The sequence below is a fragment of the Phytophthora cinnamomi genome (assembly GCF_018691715.1).
Source record: "Phytophthora cinnamomi strain GKB4 chromosome Unknown Contig17, whole genome shotgun sequence".
Classification (NCBI taxonomy): domain Eukaryota; phylum Oomycota; class Peronosporomycetes; order Peronosporales; family Peronosporaceae; genus Phytophthora; species Phytophthora cinnamomi.
The window spans coordinates 571454-591504 of NW_027150950.1; the positions used below are offsets into that span (position 1 = coordinate 571454).

The 20051-nt window shown below is 54.1% G+C and overlaps 2 protein-coding genes across 2 annotated transcripts; one reads left to right on the forward strand and one right to left on the reverse strand.

Moving 5' to 3' along the window:
- Positions 1-9369: 9369 nt before the first annotated feature.
- On the reverse strand, positions 9370-10727 carry IUM83_04649 (tubulin alpha chain; the record flags this gene model as incomplete). The annotated part of the gene is made up of 2 exons (XM_067928741.1): positions 9370-10565; positions 10616-10727. The coding sequence occupies 2 exons, from the start codon at positions 10725-10727 to the stop codon at positions 9370-9372; spliced, it is 1308 nt and encodes a 435-aa protein (XP_067796250.1).
- A 7064-nt stretch (positions 10728-17791) lies between these two features.
- On the forward strand, positions 17792-19150 carry IUM83_04650 (tubulin alpha chain; the record flags this gene model as incomplete). The annotated part of the gene is made up of 1 exon (XM_067928742.1): positions 17792-19150. One exon carries the CDS (start codon positions 17792-17794, stop codon positions 19148-19150), a length of 1359 nt encoding a protein of 452 aa, XP_067796053.1.
- Between the last annotated feature and the right edge of the window lie 901 nt (positions 19151-20051).

Here is a 20051-nt window from a genome sequence, read left to right on the forward strand (position 1 = left end):
CTGCTACAGCTGCATGATGACAAGTTGCACCCTGTCCGCTTCTGCGGACGTGTATTGAAGGAGGCCGAGATGAACTATCATGCGGCGGAAAAAGAGGTGCTAGCACTGTTGCTACTGCTGAAGATTTGCTACACTCAGTTGGCGGGACGGACAATACGAGTTTACACTCGCTTCTCCACCTTGGAGTGGATTACCAAGTCAAAGTCACTCTTTGGGAGAGCTGTACAATTCGCGGTATTGCTCTCCCCGTGGCACCTGATCGTCCAACGAGTCAAGGAGAAGGACTGTGCCTTCACCCAGCTGCTCCAGTCGACGGTGACCAACTTCGTGGACCTCGATGACTCATTAGACCTGGTTGCCCCACCGACTAAAGGCTCACCGACGACTCGCATGGATCCAAACTTGCTCTATGCACGCCTACCGACGACTCATACAGGCTTCGTGGTCTCTTTCGATGGGTCAGCGAAGACTGAGAAGTACGGTGGTTACGGCAGTTGCTCATGGATCGTGTGGAGCCTTCCGGAGTGGAAAATAGTTATTGCAGCGAACGCTTACCTCGAGAAAACCACGGTCAATATCGCCGAGTACACCGGCATGAACAACGGCGTTCTCGCCGCGATCGAACACGGCGCCGAAGACTTAGTGATCGTGGGAGACTCGAGACTCGCGATCCAGCAATCCCTAGGGGTGATAGCTTGCCGGAAGGAATCACTGATGGCACAGCTGAATCATCACAAGGAGATCACAGCACGGTTGCGGTCAGTCAAATACCTGCACGTGGTACGCGGATACAATGCTGCCGCGGACTCGTTGGCAACAGAAGCCTTGGAGTCAAAAGTTTCCAAGGTCATTCTGAGTGAGACCCGGAAAGCAGAGTTGGCCGGACTCAATCGGATACAAGAAGTGATCTACGAGTCGCCGCCGCAAGGATCAGAAGCACAAAACCTGGTTCCAGGAGGTTCTCTTCAAACTCTGAGCGGCGTCTCGACCGTGAAACGCAAGACATTTGCTGATTTCGTACGTCCAGAACCTGGAATGCTACTGGCGATGACTCGGGCGCAGACCAAGAGCAAGGAAAAACATGTCCGATTCACACACGATAAGCCGAAGTCACCGCCGAAGACTCGACCTAACCGGAAACCTCCTAAAATTCAACCCCCGGAAACGACCCAAGCTCCACCAGCAGCTCCTAACGCACAAGACATTGATCCTGTGGAGGTCCAAGAAGAAAGACGACGACGAATAGCTGCCGCTCAGGACGAAGAATTGCGATGGGCTAACCTGAAGACCCTGTTACGCGGAGAGGTGGAGAAACTTGGATACCGAGCCGCCAGAGATGCATGGAAAATCGCAGATAAGTTCGTATTGTCGGAAGACAATTTGCTACACTACATGGGAACGAGTCGTCGGCGTGAAGCTGAGTCGCAAGAGGAGATCTCGTTGCGTCTGGTGGTACCCACCACGATGATTCAAGAAGTGCTCCAGAATTGCCATGACTCGCTGGAAGGCGGCCATCAGGGTGTGGTGAGAACCTACCAGCGAGTCAAGCGAGATTACTACTGGTTGGGACTCTACACCGATGTGGAGAAGCACGTGAGATCGTGCCCCGATTGCAGCACCAGCAAGAGCCCCCCCAACTGAAGGGATACTCTCCTGGCAACGTGCTGGCGGAACGACCTTTCCAGTTAGTGTCTATGGATTTTGTGATACCACTGCCGAAGACTCGGAGGGGCAACACAGCCTTGCTACTCTTCCAATGTTCCTTTACGGGTTTCATCATTGCGAAAGCCATGGCGGATACGAGCGCACTCAAGGTGGCACAAGCATTCGAAGAATGCATATACCGACGATTCGGTGCGCCATCACTTATCCGTCATGACCGCGACCCACGGTTCATGAGCGAAGTGTTCCAAGCGTTTGCAGAAATGATGCAGTCAAGGTCACGAGCAACGCTGAGTTACCGGCCGCAAGCCAACGGACAGCAAGAACGGTCAGTCAAGACTGTAATGCAATCCGTCAAGGTATACGCCGAAGACCCGCTCCAACAAGACTGGGATGAAATCGTGGAGCGCTTAGTCTTCGCCATCAACAACTCACAAGACACGACTCGGAAGGAAACACCATTCTACTTGGTGCACGGGTGGGATGCCCAGTCAACGCTGAAAGCCATGTCATCCTCGCTCCGACACGGCACGCCGAAGCAGTCAGACGCACTGGCGTGGCGCCGCGAAGTCAACAGACAACAGCAGATTGCTATGGAAATGGCCAGGAATACCGGGCCACCGAGAAGACTCGCAGAGCCCGGGAACACAACGCCAAACTCAGTAGGAAAGAGAAGACAATACTGGCGAAGACTCGGGATCACGAGTCGTCGGCGGCGGCACAAGACCAACCGTCTACGGGACAAGACACCCCGTCCCAAATCACCTGTCGCTCAAACCAAGTACGCATGTGCCACCGACGACTCGCGAGTCGTCGGCGGGTGCCCCGCACCAACCGTTTGTGGGACAGGGGGGACATGTCTCGGGACAGGGTGGGTCCACCGAAGACTGGCGGAAATGAGCCGATTGCAGGCCGAAAATCAATGCTACCGGTCCCGTTCGATGTCGGCAGCAGGGTCTGGTTGTACATGGAGAGAGTCAAGCCCGGCCTTACCAAGAAACTGGCACACCGTTGGCATGGACCCTTCCGGATAAAGAAGATCGAAGACTACGCCTTCGAACTCGAGTTACCGGACCGCAGTGGATACCGATTTTACCCAGTCGTCCATATATCCCGACTAAAGCTGGTTGATGAGTTTGGAGATCGACCGAAGACTCGCCTCGCGCCCGGACTCGTCGACGACACGCGACTAGACTTTGACGAAGAACTGCTCCCTGAAGATAGTTGGGAGCCAGACCACGTGGCAGGAGAGTATGAAGTTGAAGCCATCCTCGACGACCGTGTGCCGTTGTCCACGGGAACTGAAAGAGCAGTGCGCGAGTTTAGAGTCAAATGGGTCGGCTACGATGAGCCGACGTGGGAGCCAGCCGCTAACCTTTCTTGCGGAGGGCTCCTCTATGATTACCTGCGGCGAAAACGAAGTGAACAGCGCCTGCAGATGGTTCAAGTTGCCGACGAAGACTAGGTGGCTATGAGTCACCGCCATGACGACCTGTACTTGGGGCAACGCAGCCCAAGACCACAGACGAAAACAGCTACTGCGGCATTATCTTTTGCATTTAAAAAATTAAAACGCTACCAAGACGGACAACTAACTCAACGACAACTCAGAAGCGAGATTGGAAACGAAAACCAAATGGATAGAAGACGCTGCCGACGACTCGCTTGAACCCGACTTCAACTCAATCAGGATCGGAGGCAACGGCTGCCCGAGCCAAGACACCAAGCAAGCTCGAGTCATCGGAACCACCAGCAGCATCCAGAACTGGTCCTCCCGGAACAGACGCAGCAGTCGGCGAAGACTCAGACGCAGCAGGAACGCGAGCACCACCAAACTCGGCCACCCATTCTGAGCTCAATTCACCCGGCTGCAGCGACGAACTTGGAACAACTCGACGACCAACATCGACGCGCGAAGAACCAGCCGGGACAAAGAGCGGAGCCGACGGGTTGCATGGGACGAACGTGGTGTTGTAGGGGTGCTGCTCCGGCACATCGATCCAGCCGTTCCGCCAAGGCTCCGCAGCATCCAGGGCAGCGACCTCGCTCAACCAGTCGGCAGTCTTGGGCTCCCAAGGCAAGTACTCCAGAGAATACCCAGGCATGGTCGGCTCAAGCATGAACTCGGGCTTCACCTCCGAGAAACTAGGATCCTGGCTGCTGCCCCACTTCCAGATGTAGGGGACCACCTTGGCGCGGAGACGGTCACTGCGTTTGTTGCGCTCGACCACGTACCTCGACCAGGCGGCTTTCAAAGTATCCAAGTCCTTCCTCGTCCGAGTCTTCCGCGCGGCAGTCCAGTCCATCATGTCCAAGTCAGCGGCAACTGCGGAGAACGTAGTCTCCACTGCCTTCGGAAGGATCCAGTGATCACGTTCCCAAAGCGAGAAGCCAAGGTCGACGTTGTCCGAGTCGCCGCTCCCACGAAAATTGCTCCAGTACCCCATCACTCGAGTCATCGGCGAAGCCCGCTGGGATACCTTGGAGTCGGGATCAAACTCTGAAGTGTCAAAAAAGACACGCTTGAGACGGGAGTCGCCGGCGAAACTTCTGCCACGGATGATCAGGGTTTTTGTAGTCCGCGAATGCCGCGATGCCTTCGGGACTGGAAATAATTCGGAGATCCCGGGGCACCGGTGCAGGCAACCGAGCATTTAGCATCTGGGTCCAGCACTTGAGAGCCCCAGGACGCGTAAAAGGCGGCTCGATGTACGGCACAGCCCACTCAGCCACTTGCTTGGAAAATCGGACGAGGGGGTAACTGACCCCGCGCCGGCGACGGCACCATCGGATGACGCCGGGGGCTGGAATCTGACCCAGGGGTGGACGACGAAGTGGCGACGACTCGGCTGCTTCCGGAAGACGCAGACTGGCGTGGGACGGAAGAACGACGGGGTTGTCGACGGTGACTCGTGTGAGTCTTCGGGGGGACAGGAGGTGTTTTCTTAGGCTCCACACCAGCACCTGAGATAGCTCCCGACGACTCAGAACCTGGGAGCTCCAAGAGAGAAGAGGATTGAGGGACGCCCACCGATAACTCAATCACTGATCCAACGACCAAATTCTCCGCCTCCGAACCAGTGTCCGGAAACCACTCGAGAGAAGCGCCAGAATCAACGTGAACTTGCTCGGAAGGAGGAGAAATAGTGCTCGACGAAACAGCATCTTCATCCGATGACTCCACCACACAAGACGGCTTGCGGGAAGGAACAACGGGTGAGCTGTCCGACGAAGACTTGGCAGCGACCCCGGAGAAGGCGGCACGAGCGGGCGAACCAGTAGATCGCTGAGAACGAGCCCATCGCCCCTGGGGTTTCCGCCTCGACTTGCCCTTGGACGACGAAACCCTGGAAGCACCCGGGGCTTGCACTGCCAACACGGGCGGAGACTCTGCGGCCGCAGGAACACTTCCGGAAGACTCGACAACCTCCACCTCCAATTCCAAGCGCTCACCATCTTGAGAAGGAGCCCGAGAACCACCAGGAGCTGTCACCGAAGACTCACGGCTACCACCTCGACGGGAAGAAGACGTACGAGAGCCACGGACAGCGGAAGCTGAGTCTTCGGCGGGGCAGCGAGGTCTCTTGCCCGGGCGACTGGCGGACGGACTGCGACGGAGTGACGAGGAACGAACCCGCTTTTGCGACGCCGGACGAGAAACAGAGCTTGACCGACGACGAACATGATGAGAACCGGCTTCCCTTTGCGAGGAACGCTTGCGTGAGCAACCAATCTGCGTAGCGCGCACAGCCCGGTCCGCTTCGATATCGGCAGCACGAGTTCCCGGCGTTGTCTTGTTCGCCTCAGCCGACCGCTCCTCCGACGACAACTCAACATGAGAGTCCGATTCCAGGAAAGCGGCACGGGCCAAGTCAACGGCAATGGCATCCTCGGTTCGAGACGGATCCGCATTGGCCAGCATGTCCTTGAGGACCCGCCGAGTCTCGTGGCTAATGTCCAGCAGGTCCCAGTTCAACTCGCCAGTCGACAAACCTGTAAAACATGAGTCATCGGCAGAATCAGAACACAAGCCAGCACATCCAGCAACACGACGACCGGTACGAACCTTCAGAGATCAGCACGAGGACGTCTGGATCCATGTCTTCAAACTTGACATGCGCCCGAAGAGTCCTGTTGGCGCGCGTGAGCCGCTTCACCTGCTCTTGAAGGTCTTCATTTCGGCGCTGGAGGCGAGTCGACGACGAGTCATCGCCGGCATCCAAGCGAGCCAGAAGATCGTGAAGACGCTTGCTCTGTGCAGTCGACGACGCCACAGCAGCCTTGAACACCGTCTGCTCGCGAGTGAGCTGTAGAGCCATGCGCTTGCACTCGTCGTCAGCAACTCTAACGCGGTTCTCCAAGCGGGCGGCCGTCTCGGTGTGCGCATCCACGGCTCCACGAAGACCCTCCATCTCCTGGAGGTAGTGAGCCTCCACGACCCGCAGACGCTTGACCTCTTTCTTGGAGTGCTCGAGTTCCGCACGCGCTTGCTTGAGGAACACCATGGTGTTCTCGTGCTTGAACGACTCCTTCATTGCCGAGTTTTCGGCGGCAGCACGCGCAGCTTCAGCGGAGTGCAACTGACCTCGCATCACGGCCAAATCCAGATTGACGTCATCGTGGACCCCCATGTTGGGCTGAGCCGCCGCCACCACGTCTTCCAGCGAGCGAGCAGCGGCCAAGCGAGAGCCCACGTGGCGGTCCCCACGAATATTGGGACCCTGGTGCAGAGTGACACTGAGACGACCGATGAGATCCAACCGAGGACCCAACACCGCGATCACGCGCTCCGACGCCTCAGCACTGGCTTCCATGACGATTTGCTCAAGGGCCTCACGCGACACCGTGATCAGCGAGTCGTCGGTGGTGGAACGACTGGCCTCAGCGCTCAAAGTAGAGCACCGAGCAGCTAGCTCCGACGACTGGATCGAAACTGAGTCGCCGGCAGCACTACCAACAGGCACATCAACCAGGGAAGTATCGTGAGTGACAAGAAACGAAGGCAATAACTGTGAAGGTAAGCGAGAGCAGCTCAAGATCAAGGTGCCAGTCAACGAGACGTACCGAAGGAAGAGCCGGAGAGGTAGCCAGAGACGCGGACGACTCAGCTGAAGCGTCCAGCGAAGCTTGGCTCGGCGCATCGCCAACAGCGAGTGAGCCCAACTCCGGAGATGACAAGACAACCTGGGAAGCAGACGCACAAGCCGCCAGGCATCAGCATCCCACGTGAAGCTAACAAGAAAGCGTGAAGACGCCAGCAACTCACCGTGGCCGAACTGGCCGTCGACTCAGCAGCGCTCTCATCCTCAGACACCGCCGACTGCGAGGGAGCAGGAGCAGCAGGCGAACCACCAGCACCAAGCGAGCTTCCTCGACCTGGCGAAGACTGACCAAGATACGAAGATCCGGGTTAGGAGTGAAGACGGCAAGAGAACAAGGAGAAGACGGCTTACCTGGAGCGAAGACCGAGATACACCGAGAGCCCTGAGGGCCGAGTTCACGGCGGACTGGGCAGCGCGCGAAGAACCAACCATGGCACAGGAGCACCCCGACGCTCACCAGCACGCGGCTCGAGTCGCGGTGGGGGCAGTTGTGGTATCGGGAAATGAAGCCAAGGCCAAAACCCAAAGGCGGGACGAGGGGCGAAGAAGGCTCGAGGCGCCGGCGCTAACTGGCAAGTCACAACCCATCGCCAGTCATTGGACTAAACTCCCTGATCGCTGATTGGCCTAAATAGGCCGGTGACGATGACTCGTCGACGGTCCCAAGTCGAGCGCGGCGGTTGCAGCTCGCTAAGTACGGTGCGAACCAACTGGCAAGATCCGAACCTATGAGTCATCGGCGCCTGTCCCGAGTCGTCGGTGGCGTTTCAGCGGCCGTTCGAGTCGTCGGTAACGCCGCCACGTCGCAGAGAAAGCGCCGAAGAGTCGTGAGTTACAACTGGCGGTCCAAAACGGACGCGTTTATACTTGATATTTGTATTGATCGATAGGAAACTTAAGAGAAGACAAGATAAGCCTTCGGGCAACAATAACAGAACAGCTTTTCCTCCCAACCACGCAAGGGCGACACCGGTGCCTGCAGTGAACGACCTGCAGCTCAAGGTAAACCTGGTAGGTAGGATTATGACTGTCGGTGGGCACATCTACTAGTGTAGCGTGTGTTCATTACTGGCAGGGCCAAGAGTTAGTGGCCGGTGTATTGGTAGCGACGAGTCGTCGCCAGGAACTGGAGGAGCGAGAGCGCACTCCATTTATTTCTTCCCGCCGGAGTATAGCTCCGGCACCCTCGTATCACGCCGTAACAGGCCGGGACCCTTCCTTCTGAGGGCCTGCGAGGTATATTTTGTGTGTGAGAGCGTGCTAGCCTTTGCTCGTGGCTAGTGACGCTGAGTCTTCCGTCGGTCGACTAGCGGAAGCTCGGTACACAGGGGAAACATCAACCCGGTGCAAGGGAAAGTTCCTGGGCCTTCAGGTTCTAACCCTAACAAGCCCATTGAGTCTTCGGTGACTCGGTGGGTGTTGTTGGTGGGGAAAGTGTGCCATATATAATTTAGCGCGTGTTCCTACACGACACATACCCAAAAGATCCTATTGGTAGAAAGCAGCATATTTCTACCAATCAGAGACATGCATATTAGCGGGGCTCTGACAGCCAGCCGCTGCCAACCCTTTCATAGATGATAAACAGTTTTTAGCAGATTTTAGAGGAAGATCAATTTACAAACAATACAGTTCTCATTTTACCTTAAACTACCTATTTGGTGTTTTATTTGATTTATATTATACTTGTGGACTCAAGTATAATTAATTCAAATTATTAATAAACTCCTACGCTTCCTCATACACGTAGCGCGACGTGTAAGCTAAAGTAGTGAGCCAAAGTAGGCCCACTACAGGTATTGTATGGGTGACACCCTTCCGTTTCGGCCCGACTATGTTTAGGGTTGGGGGTCCGAGCTGGGGTTATGGTATGATCTGTGATATTAGTAGTCATATTAGTAGGCATATTAGTAGGCATATTAGTACTGTCGATGATTTACCACTAATAGATATAGTAGCATTCTACTCTTGCCCGGATTTGGATAGTAGTAGTAATATGACTGCTACCCGAAATTCCCACTACTACCGAACCCTGAGCGAGAAAAAATCGATGTTTAATTTTAGTTTGGGCCAGGTTAAGTACTGCAAGCTACAGTCTGTAGCTCCTTGTTCAACTGGGCCACAATGTCCTTCTGGTCGACGACGTATGGAACTACCGAGTTCAGCTCCGAGACGGCACTTATCCGAGGATCTTGTTGCAGAACTTTGTTGTGCTCTCTTCAGGCATCCCAGGCTGCATCGCAATCATGCCAAATTCAATGAGAATCACCATGCACTTGAAGTCAACACGACCATTTTTCAGAACGCGTACCTTCCGTCCGGCAGCAGACTTCGCAACCTTGCGCTTCTTCACCATGGTGGCGCACTTGCCTCCAATAGCATCAGTAGGGAAGGCCCCTGCTTCTCCTATTCGACTTGGTAGACGATGACTCAGCTGCAAGCGTATTTTGAGGATCACAAGCCACTAAAATATTCCGTGCCAGTCATAGGCGACGGACATGCCAAGACGCTTTTCGCAACAATTGCAGGCTGTATTCGATGCTTAACTGCCACTGGGTTAACTACTATCCATTCACTCAAAGCAGCTTGAGAGCGCAGAGGAGGCTTAGTACTCCTCGCCGAACTCCTCGTCCTCGCCCTCGCCCTCGGCCGTCTCCGCCGACACCTCCTCGTAGTCCTTCTCCAGAGCAGCCAGGTCCTCGCGAGCCTCCGAGAACTCGCCCTCCTCCATGCCCTCGCCCACGAACCAGTGCACGAACGCGCGCTTCGCGTACATCAGGTCGAACTTGTGGTCGATGCGCGAGAACACCTCCGCGATCGCGCTCGTGTTCGAGATCATGCACACGGCACGCTGCACGCGGGCCAGGTCGCCGCCCGGCACCACCGACGGCGGCTGGTAGTTGATGCCGCACTTGAAGCCCGTCGGACACCAGTCCACGAACTGGATCGTGCGCTTCGTCTTGATGGTCGCCACGGCCGCGTTCACGTCCTTCGGCACCACGTCGCCGCGGTACATGAGGCACGTGGCCATGTACTTGCCGTGGCGCGGGTCGCACTTGGCCATCATGGACGTCGGCTCGAACGCGCTGTTGGTGATCTCGGCCACCGACAGCTGCTCGTGGTACGCCTTCTCGGCCGAGATCACGGGCGCGTACGAGCTCAGCATGAAGTGGATGCGCGGGTACGGCACCAGGTTCGTCTGGAACTCCGTGATGTCCACGTTCAGCGAGCCGTCGAAGCGCAGCGACGTCGTGAGCGACGAGATGACCTGCGCGATCAGGCGGTTCAGGTTCGTGTACGTGGGGCGCTCGATGTCCAGCGAGCGGCGGCAGATGTCGTAGATGGCCTCGTTGTCCAGCATCACGGCCACATCCGTGTGCTCCAGCAGCGAGTGCGTGGACAGCACCGAGTTGTACGGCTCCACCACGGCCGACGACACCAGCGGCGACGGGTAGATCGTGAAGCCCAGCTTGCTCTTGCGGCCGTAGTCCACCGACAGGCGCTCCAGCAGCAGCGAGCCCAGGCCCGAGCCGGTGCCGCCGCCCACGGCGTTGAACACCATGAAGCCCTGCAGGCCCGTGCACGCGTCCGCCAGCTTGCGCACGCGGTCCAGCACCAAGTCCACCACCTCCTTGCCGATCGTGTAGTGACCGCGAGCGTAGTTGTTGGCCGCGTCCTCCTTGCCCGAGATGATCTGCTCCGGGTGGTACAGCTGGCGGTAGGCGCCCGTGCGCACCTCGTCACACACCGTCGGCTCCAGGTCCACGAACACGGCGCGGGGACGTGCTTGCCCGAGCCCGTCTCGGAGAAGAAGGTGGAGAACGAGTCGTCGCCCATGGCGTCCGAGTCGCTGGGGATCTGGCCATCGGGCTGGATGCCGTGCTCCAGGCAGTAGAGCTCCCAGCAGGCGTTGCCGACCTGGATGCCGCCCTGGCCGAGGTGGATGGACAGGATCTCGCGCATGGTGAGTTAGTTGTAGGTGAAGCGGTTGCTGCTGCTAGGGAGCGAAAGAGGTTCCGGGCCAACTGGAAACGTTGTGAGGGCGCTTGCAGTCGAGTTGGAGAGTGAGCGAGCGACGGAGGGAGGCGGGAAAGGGAGGCAGGCGGCGCGCGCATTGGTTTGAATGTTTGAACACATTTTCGGCGAATGGGAGGCGAGGAGAAATAGATTTTGACGAATGGGAGGACGACATTTACCTCTACCCCCACCCAATCGCAGTGCTCCATCTGCGCGCACCACCTGTCTCGCATCGCGTTCTGACCCTGTCTCTCTTGGCAGCTGCGCTCGCTTCAACTCGCATGGCCTTCTGCTGGAGTGTCAGCCTTAGCTGTAGGCCGTCAGTTTCGAAGTGAGGGGGACTGCAGTGGCGGTGCCACGCGTCCTCCTCCTCCTCTTACATCCCTCGGCAGGTTGTGTGTGGTGCACACAAGTAGGTGACCTGTACTTTTCCTATTGGCTAATTTAATAGTATATTAAGACCCAATTAGAGTGCATCATATCTTCCTATCATAACGACATCATAACACTCCCACTAAAAGTTCTGGCACATCTCAGATCGCATCTTGTGTTCACCACACGGATTTCCATCCTTTCTTAAGACGGCTGTTAGCCGATCCTTTGTTTACCTAAGATTACTTAATTTACTTGATTTCTTAGGTCACATGGCATTACAGCGTCCTCTTTCATACTTTTTATTTACAGATTTCCCGAATTTATTAGGACGGCTGGGATCTGCATCGTAACTTACCCATTAGAAATAAATTTCTAATACTTTTCTCACAGAGCCAGAAAAACATATTTTTGGCTCATATGATCGTTCACTATATTACAATATTTCGGCATATCACAAGATGTGATTACAGCCAAAACATACGTCAATTCTGAAAATTATAATTCTGAAACCCCACTTTTCATATGACTTCCTGGATTTCTTATGACTTCTGCCTATTACTTAATTGCTTCTGGGGCTCGCATTGGCCTCCTTGTTGGCCTTTCAAGCTCTCCACTCTCCTCACTTTCAATTTTGCTTTAAGGTTTCGGTTCGACTTTGCGCCTATGGCCGCAATTAAACCTTCGGGGGGCTAGGACAAACATGGTTAAAAAGCCCAGGAGCAATCCTGTGGCACCACCATCCAGAGGCCGAGGCGCGCGCGTGGCACAGTTCCTATTCGCCGCATAACCTCGGCTGCGGTCAACGGTGGCTCTGGCTGTGCTTGGACCAATTCATATTGGTTCGTCCTAGTCTAGTCTTTAACCAAAAACTTTAGCATTTGAGAGTCTTAATAATACGATAACGTTGCGTCTTATTGTTTAGTCTTATCGCATAAGTCTTTGTCCTTTACTTGTCCTTGGCTCAAACGTATCTTTGCACTTCAACTTGAAGCCGGCTGGCTTGAACTTGACCACATGGTGGATCTTAAAGACATACTAGCGAAAGATCGCAGACCCGATGGTTTCTCACAATCAAGTGATACCAAAAGATCGCAAGTCACGAGTTACCCATGCTATGTTGCCGTGGTAAGGGTAGGCTTAGGTCCTTAACCCCCATGAGGTTCCTCAGCTTCTCAAATTGAGTTTGAGGCAGTGCCTTGGTGAGGGCATCTGCAACCATATCATTTGTACTGCAGTATGTTACTACTATTCTTCCATCGTCATGTACTTCTCTCGCATAAAGCCCTTTAATATCAATATGTTTTGTGGAAGCATGGTTAGCTGGGTCCTTTATTATACTAATTGCTCCTTTATTATCACACCAGCATACTATCGGTTGTTTTTGCTTAAAGCCCAGTTCCTCCAGTAGGTACCACAACCATTCGCTCTCTTTTATTCCCTCACTTGCTGCTATTAATTCAGCTTGTGCTGTGTGGAGACTGACTGTATCTTGCCTCGAACTTTTCCATGTAATACAGGCATCGGCCATAATACTCACATACCCAGTCACTGACTTTCGATTCTCATTAGCATTCGCGAAGCTCGCGTCTGTGTATATCTCATATAATACTTCTTTACTTTTTCCGTCGAATATGAGACCATACGTCGACGTTCCTTTCAGATACTTTAGTACTCTCTGTGCTGCCCTGTAGTGAGTTTTGTTATAACAAGACAGGAACTTACTTAGTTCTCTGACTGCGTTTGCAATATCAGGGCGCGTACCACGGACTAGATACATCAAAGACCCCACAAGTCCCCTATAATCAAATGGCTGAGCTGCTATTTGCTCTGGGCTCATACTAACTTCCTTTTCGAGGACTATACTTTTGGCTTGAGGTGTTGGCTCTGCTACACTCTCAGTCATATTAAACTTCTGTAGTAAGTCCATAATATACTTGTGTTGGGACATACTGAGAATTTTGTTTTTCTTATCTCTTTTATCTCCATTTTGAGGAGGTAGTGGATCTCGCCTAGATCTTTCATAGTAAATCGTGAGGCAAGTTTGGCTTTCACCTTATTCATAAGTATCATATTACTTGCAGCGATAGTAATATCATCTACGTATACGCATATGAGTACTATGTGTTTCTCTCCTTTACCTCCCACTTTTGCCGGTACAAACAGTACTCCTTTTGCACCGGGAAAACCCTAATTGAAGTAAGAACTTATTGAGAAGCGCATACCAGATGCGTGGTGCCTGTTTGAGTCCATAAAGGCTCTTCTTTAGCTTACACACTGTTGAAGCGTTCCCATGCCGAAATCCGTGAGGTTGTTGCATATATATATCCTCAAATAAGGTCCCATTGAGGAATGCAGTGGACACATCCATTTGATGGACATACAAGTCCTGTATAGTTGCTATGGCTAAGAACAATCTCAGCGACTCATACCGTGCCACTGGAGAGAAGATCTCATCATAGTCAATCCCATATATTTGTGTATTACCTCTGACGACAAGTCGTGCCTTAAAACGATCAATTGTACCGTCAGGGTTGTATTTTACGTCAAAACCCAATGACAGCCGAGTACCTTTCGGCCTTTAGGTAGCGGGACGAGCTCCCAAGTTCCATTTTTAACTAGTGCCCGGTACTCAACTAATAATGCCTCCTCCCACTGTTTGGCATGAGGTCCCTGCCTTGCCTCTTTGAGTGATCTCGGAATTGGTATTAGTTTAATGCTCCGCGTGACCGTGTTAATTGCCACCACGTAGTCTTTTAGCCGAGAATTAGCCGTCCGTTTTCGACGAGGCCGTGGAATTGGGGGTACGCCTTCATTAGCCCCCACATCTCCCACTGTCTCCGTACTCATTGAGGGCAATGGCGACTCCTCTGTTCGTCTGTGCTTTGTTGGAGCGTGTGCAACCGCATCCCGTGTCCTCTTACCTAGCCCACACACCTCGTTTATGGTTTCTTGACTGACCTCAACGGTTCCCGATGGAAACGACTTGGCGATTAGGCCTGCAGTAGACGTGACGTCAAACCTGACGTCTCGGGCTATGAGGTATTTATTCTCTTTCACATCAAGGAGTCGGTATCCTTTGTAGTTGTCAGAGAGCCCGAGTAGTTTACACTCGACTGCTCTATCGCTAAGCTTTTGGTTAGCTCGTTTAGATTTTGGAATATGAGCGTAGCAGGTACTACCCCATATTCTCAAGCTTAACCCACTAGGCTTTTTCCCATATAGCGCTTCATACGGTGTTTTACCCTTTAATCTGACTGTTGGTACTCGATTGACTACGGAGGTCATATACATCAACGCCTCTGGCCACCACTTTGCAGCCATACCAGATCCTACCAAGGCACACCTAACGTTACCCATAACGGTCTGATGTGCTCGTTCGGCTGAGCCATTTTCTTCTTGGGATTCAACATTTGACTGTTGGAATATCAGGCCCTTCTTAGTACAGTACTTTTCACAACTGTATTGAGAAATTCTGTACCACCATCCGTCCTTATCCTTTTGACGGTATATGGAAGTTGCTTTTCTAGTTGTGTAATGAGAGTTGTTAATTTCGCTCCCACCTCCTTTAGTGATTTCATCACAAAATACCATTTATAGGCAGTGGCGTCGTCCACAACGGCCAGGGCATACTTAAAACCTGCTGTGCCATATAAACCAAGGGGTTTTATCTTTCCTAATGAGTCCATATGAAGTGTATGCAGTGGTTCAGTTGCTTTTGCCCCTATCATGTTTCGGTATGACATCCGACGAGATTTAGCCAGTGCACATGTGCGACAAAAGAAGGCTATCTTTGCCATGTCTTTTCGTTCGAGACAAGGCGCACCGTCAATTACTGCACTGGACAAGATGCTCATCAACCGGTCCTTTCCAACATGACCTAGTCGCAAGTGCCATTCTTTCATTGCGTTATGAATGAACTTGGGATTAATACTTTTAGCCGATAGTACTTTAGTACTATCTCCCATTCTTTTACTGGGGAGGTAGTACACCTCGTCTATTGCTACTGCAGCAAATACGAACCGATTATTCTTATCCAGAAAATATAGGTACTCCCCGCTCTTATCCTGAATGTGCCAATATCCCTGCGTTGCAAGGTAATATGCACTTAACAAATTGCTACTACACTCCTTATCAAAGGCAACATTCTTTATTGAGATATCACTGTAATACCCTTTTGGTTTGAGTATACTAAATCTCACCGTGCCTTGTAGCGTACTCAATGAGGTGCCCCGGTTTCCGTACTCAAATGTGTGAGGTTGGCCTCGTCCAAGACTACTGAACCAGTGTCGACTTGGGCTTACGGCGTGTCCTGCGCCAGTATCGACAACCCACAGATCATCAGTTACCTCTAATTCCTTTAACATAGATAAGTACCTTCCATAATGCTTCCTTACCTCAGCATCGATGTCCATTGGGTTGAACACCTTGTCCTCGGTTTCTTCGCCTTCACTCACCGGAACATTCTCTTCAAACGCAAATTCGTCGGCGTCCTCAATCGCCTTTGCCAGTTGTTGGTCGTAGGCGTGGGCTTCCGCCGTCGTCATCTCCGAGCCCTTTTCGCTGGCTGCTTTCTTCTTCGGAGTGGGTCCCCTCTTCACCGCCATCAAACGTTTCTTCTTCGCACTCGGAGCAGCCCGGATGTTCGAGCGGAACAACGCTCCACCCGGTCTCTTCGGATCGCGATCTTTCGCCATAATCAGGCAGTCCTTCTTACGATGACCGTCCTCAAAGCAGTAGAAGCAGCTGCCAGGCTCAGCACTCGTCGCTTCAACTTGGTTGCGCTTCTTCCCCGTGAACTTCTTCGCCACATTGATCATGACGGGACGCTTCTTTTCCGTGAGCATGTTGATTTCCTTCTTGGAGCGATCACCAAAGACGCGTCGCAAGCTTATTTCGACATTTTCGATGGAAAACCATTCCGCCGTCATGCTGATGGAGCTTCCCAAAACTCGCTGGGCAGCTGAGCCAGCACCTCCATGCACAGCCAGTGTTCCGTCACAATCTCCTTGCCAACCAATCCCGTCATCTTCCGGTTCATGTCGTTGCGGAGCTGCTTCAACTGGGCGAATAGGGTCCCCAAGTCACTCCAGTTCGAGGCGATAATCCGATCCCACTTTCGGCGTAGCTCGATTACACCTCCAGCGTCCCCAACCCCATACGTCTTCTCCAGCAGCTTCCAGATGTCGCAGGGCCTCATGCTGGACACCGGGTTTGGAAGTCCCGAGAGGAACATGTTGGTCACCGATTGGTTGAGCAGGTTCAGCATGGCCGAGTTAGCCCTAGTCCAATGCTGGCGGCGCCAACGCAACTCCTTTGCCTCCTCCCTTGTGGTGGCTTGACCGACCGTAATGATCGGTTCTTCCGGATGTCCATCCAGGAAGTCGACCATCAACACAGAGGCGGGGCTTTCGTCCTTTTCCAAAAGCCCGCGCTCGTAGATTTGGTCCTGTTCCTTAATGTAGGTAAGGAACTTGTCCTTCCACATGGTGTACTCCCCCTCCTTGTTCCCCATGAACTTCTCCAGCCCAAGAGTTGGAGCGCCCCCATTGCGACCAGAGCTCATAGTGCGTGGAGATTGAGCACGTATCTGAAATGTCAGCCTTAGCTGTAGGCCGTCAGTTTCGAAGTGAGGGGGACTGCAGTGGCGGTGCCACGCGTCCTCCTCCTCCTCTTACATCCCTCGGCAGGTTGTGTGTGGTGCACACAAGTAGGTGACCTGTACTTTTCCTATTGGCTAATTTAATAGTATATTAAGACCCAATTAGAGTGCATCATATCTTCCTATCATAACGACATCATAACATGGAGGCTGCAGCGCGTGACGTCGGCGTGATAGCTTAGCTGCTCAATTGCTACGGTTGAATCCGATAGATGCTTGTCAATTTGACAGTCAAAGGCGCTGCGGATTGGCTGAGCGAGCAGCTCTCGCCATGTTGAAGCGCTCGCCGTGCATATGGCGAGCTGGGATGTTGAAGTGGTAGGTCGCTTGACCTTGGCTCGCGTATCGACGGCTACCGAGAACACAACGCTATTGCATCATTGCGTCACGAGCAACTGAAACGCGTTGAGTGAGATTACTTGCAGGTGGCTGTTGCTGGCAGCAACAGCAACTTGCTGCCGACCAACCGTTTTTAGGTGATCAGTCGATTTCTGAATCAGACGCCAGTTACTGTAGCGCTCGTGCGCTCAAGTTCCGATCGTCCTGGGTACCCTTGGGCACCAAGTGACTTACACCAGCGTCATGGAAGTGTACCGAGGTGGAGTGCAAGACGTCGAGGGAGCCTCGGGCCCGAGGCTAATGCGTCGATCGCGCCAAGACGGCGAAAGCCTCCGCACAGGTGCTGATGACCAATATTGCGGAATGCATGTGGCCCCTGCCATCCGTGATACGCGCCTGATATGCCTGGAGTGTCGGAACGGCAAATGCCTCGAACGCGACCTGCAGCACCCGATTATCGTTCTAAAGTTGAAGTCGTCCCTGCCGTTTCGCGCCCCATCGCCATCAATCTCCGAGCTCATTGTTCAATTGTCCAGCTCGACAACAAGCGTTCTTACAAAGTTTTCAGCTAGCACAGAAATCCCTTCGCTTCTCCCAAGCTAAGCACAGAAGCCAGTCGTCTAGAGAACCCATCAATATGCGTGAAATTCTCTCTATTCACCTCGGCCAAGGCGGCATCCAGGTCGGAAATTCCTGCTGGGAGCTCTACTGCCTGGAGCACGGCATCCAGCCCGATGGCCAGATCCCCAGCGACTCGGACGCCATGAGCGACGACTCGTTCTCCACCTTCTTCTCCGAGACGGGCTCGGGCAAGCACGTCCCCCGCGCCGTGTTCGTGGACCTGGAGCCGACGGTGTGTGACGAGGTGCGCACGGGCGCCTACCGCCAGCTGTACCACCCGGAGCAGATCATCTCGGGCAAGGAGGACGCGGCCAACAACTACGCTCGCGGTCACTACACGATCGGCAAGGAGGTGGTGGACTTGGTGCTGGACCGCGTGCGCAAGCTGGCGGACGCGTGCACGGGCCTGCAGGGCTTCATGGTGTTCAACGCCGTGGGCGGCGGCACCGGCTCGGGCCTGGGCTCGCTGCTGCTGGAGCGCCTGTCGGTGGACTACGGCCGCAAGAGCAAGCTGGGCTTCACGATCTACCCGTCGCCGCTGGTGTCGTCGGCCGTGGTGGAGCCGTACAACTCGGTGCTGTCCACGCACTCGCTGCTGGAGCACACGGATGTGGCCGTGATGCTGGACAACGAGGCCATCTACGACATCTGCCGCCGCTCGCTGGACATCGAGCGCCCCACGTACACGAACCTGAACCGCCTGATCGCGCAGGTCATCTCGTCGCTCACGACGTCGCTGCGCTTCGACGGCTCGCTGAACGTGGACATCACGGAGTTCCAGACGAACCTGGTGCCGTACCCGCGCATCCACTTCATGCTGAGCTCGTACGCGCCCGTGATCTCGGCCGAGAAGGCGTACCACGAGCAGCTGTCGGTGGCCGAGATCACCAACAGCGCGTTCGAGCCGACGTCCATGATGGCCAAGTGCGACCCGCGCCACGGCAAGTACATGGCCACGTGCCTCATGTACCGCGGCGACGTGGTGCCGAAGGACGTGAACGCGGCCGTGGCGACCATCAAGACGAAGCGCACGATCCAGTTCGTGGACTGGTGTCCGACGGGCTTCAAGTGCGGCATCAACTACCAGCCGCCGTCGGTGGTGCCGGGCGGCGACCTGGCCCGCGTGCAGCGTGCCGTGTGCATGATCTCGAACACGAGCGCGATCGCGGAGGTGTTCTCGCGCATCGACCACAAGTTCGACCTGATGTACGCGAAGCGCGCGTTCGTGCACTGGTTCGTGGGCGAGGGCATGGAGGAGGGCGAGTTCTCGGAGGCTCGCGAGGACCTGGCTGCTCTGGAGAAGGACTACGAGGAGGTGTCGGCGGAGACGGCCGAGGGCGAGGGCGAGAACGAGGAGTTTGGCGAGGAGTATTAATCACCTCGCTTGTAGGCTACGTTGTCGTTGTTTTAAAGATATAGCTTAGTCAGTGTGCTAAGAGCTGTACCTGCTTGCAAGTAAGACATTTTCAATATTCTATGTTTGTGTACATTGGGAGTTTGGTGAGGAAAACTTAAGCTCGATCGGCAGGCTGGTATATGCAAGAACTTAAGAGCTTCGTTTCGTTTTGAATTGACGAACACTTATTATTGTTGTAACTTAAATACGCAAGGCTGCAGTAGGGCTTCGACTCAGCTTTACCTCAAGCGCTAAGTTATACTTCGAAGTAAACGGCCACACACTCCCTCATGATACACAAAACTTTGATCTACGATCGAAACACAACTTCAACTTTAGAACGATAATCGGGTGCTGCAGGTCGCGTTCGAGGCATTTGCCGTTCCGACACTCCAGGCATATCAGGCGCGTATCACGGATGGCAGGGGCCACATGCATTCCGCAATATTGGTCATCAGCACCTGTGCGGAGGCTTTCGCCGTCTTGGCGCGATCGACGCATTAGCCTCGGGCCCGAGGCTCCCTCGACGTCTTGCACTCCACCTCGGTACACTTCCATGACGCTGGTGTAAGTCACTTGGTGCCCAAGGGTACCCAGGACGATCGGAACTTGAGCGCACGAGCGCTACAGTAACTGGCGTCTGATTCAGAAATCGACTGATCACCTAAAAACGGTTGGTCGGCAGCAAGTTGCTGTTGCTGCCAGCAACAGCCACCTGCAAGTAATCTCACTCAACGCGTTTCAGTTGCTCGTGACGCAATGATGCAATAGCGTTGTGTTCTCGGTAGCCGTCGATACGCGAGCCAAGGTCAAGCGACCTACCACTTCAACATCCCAGCTCGCCATATGCACGGCGAGCGCTTCAACATGGCGAGAGCTG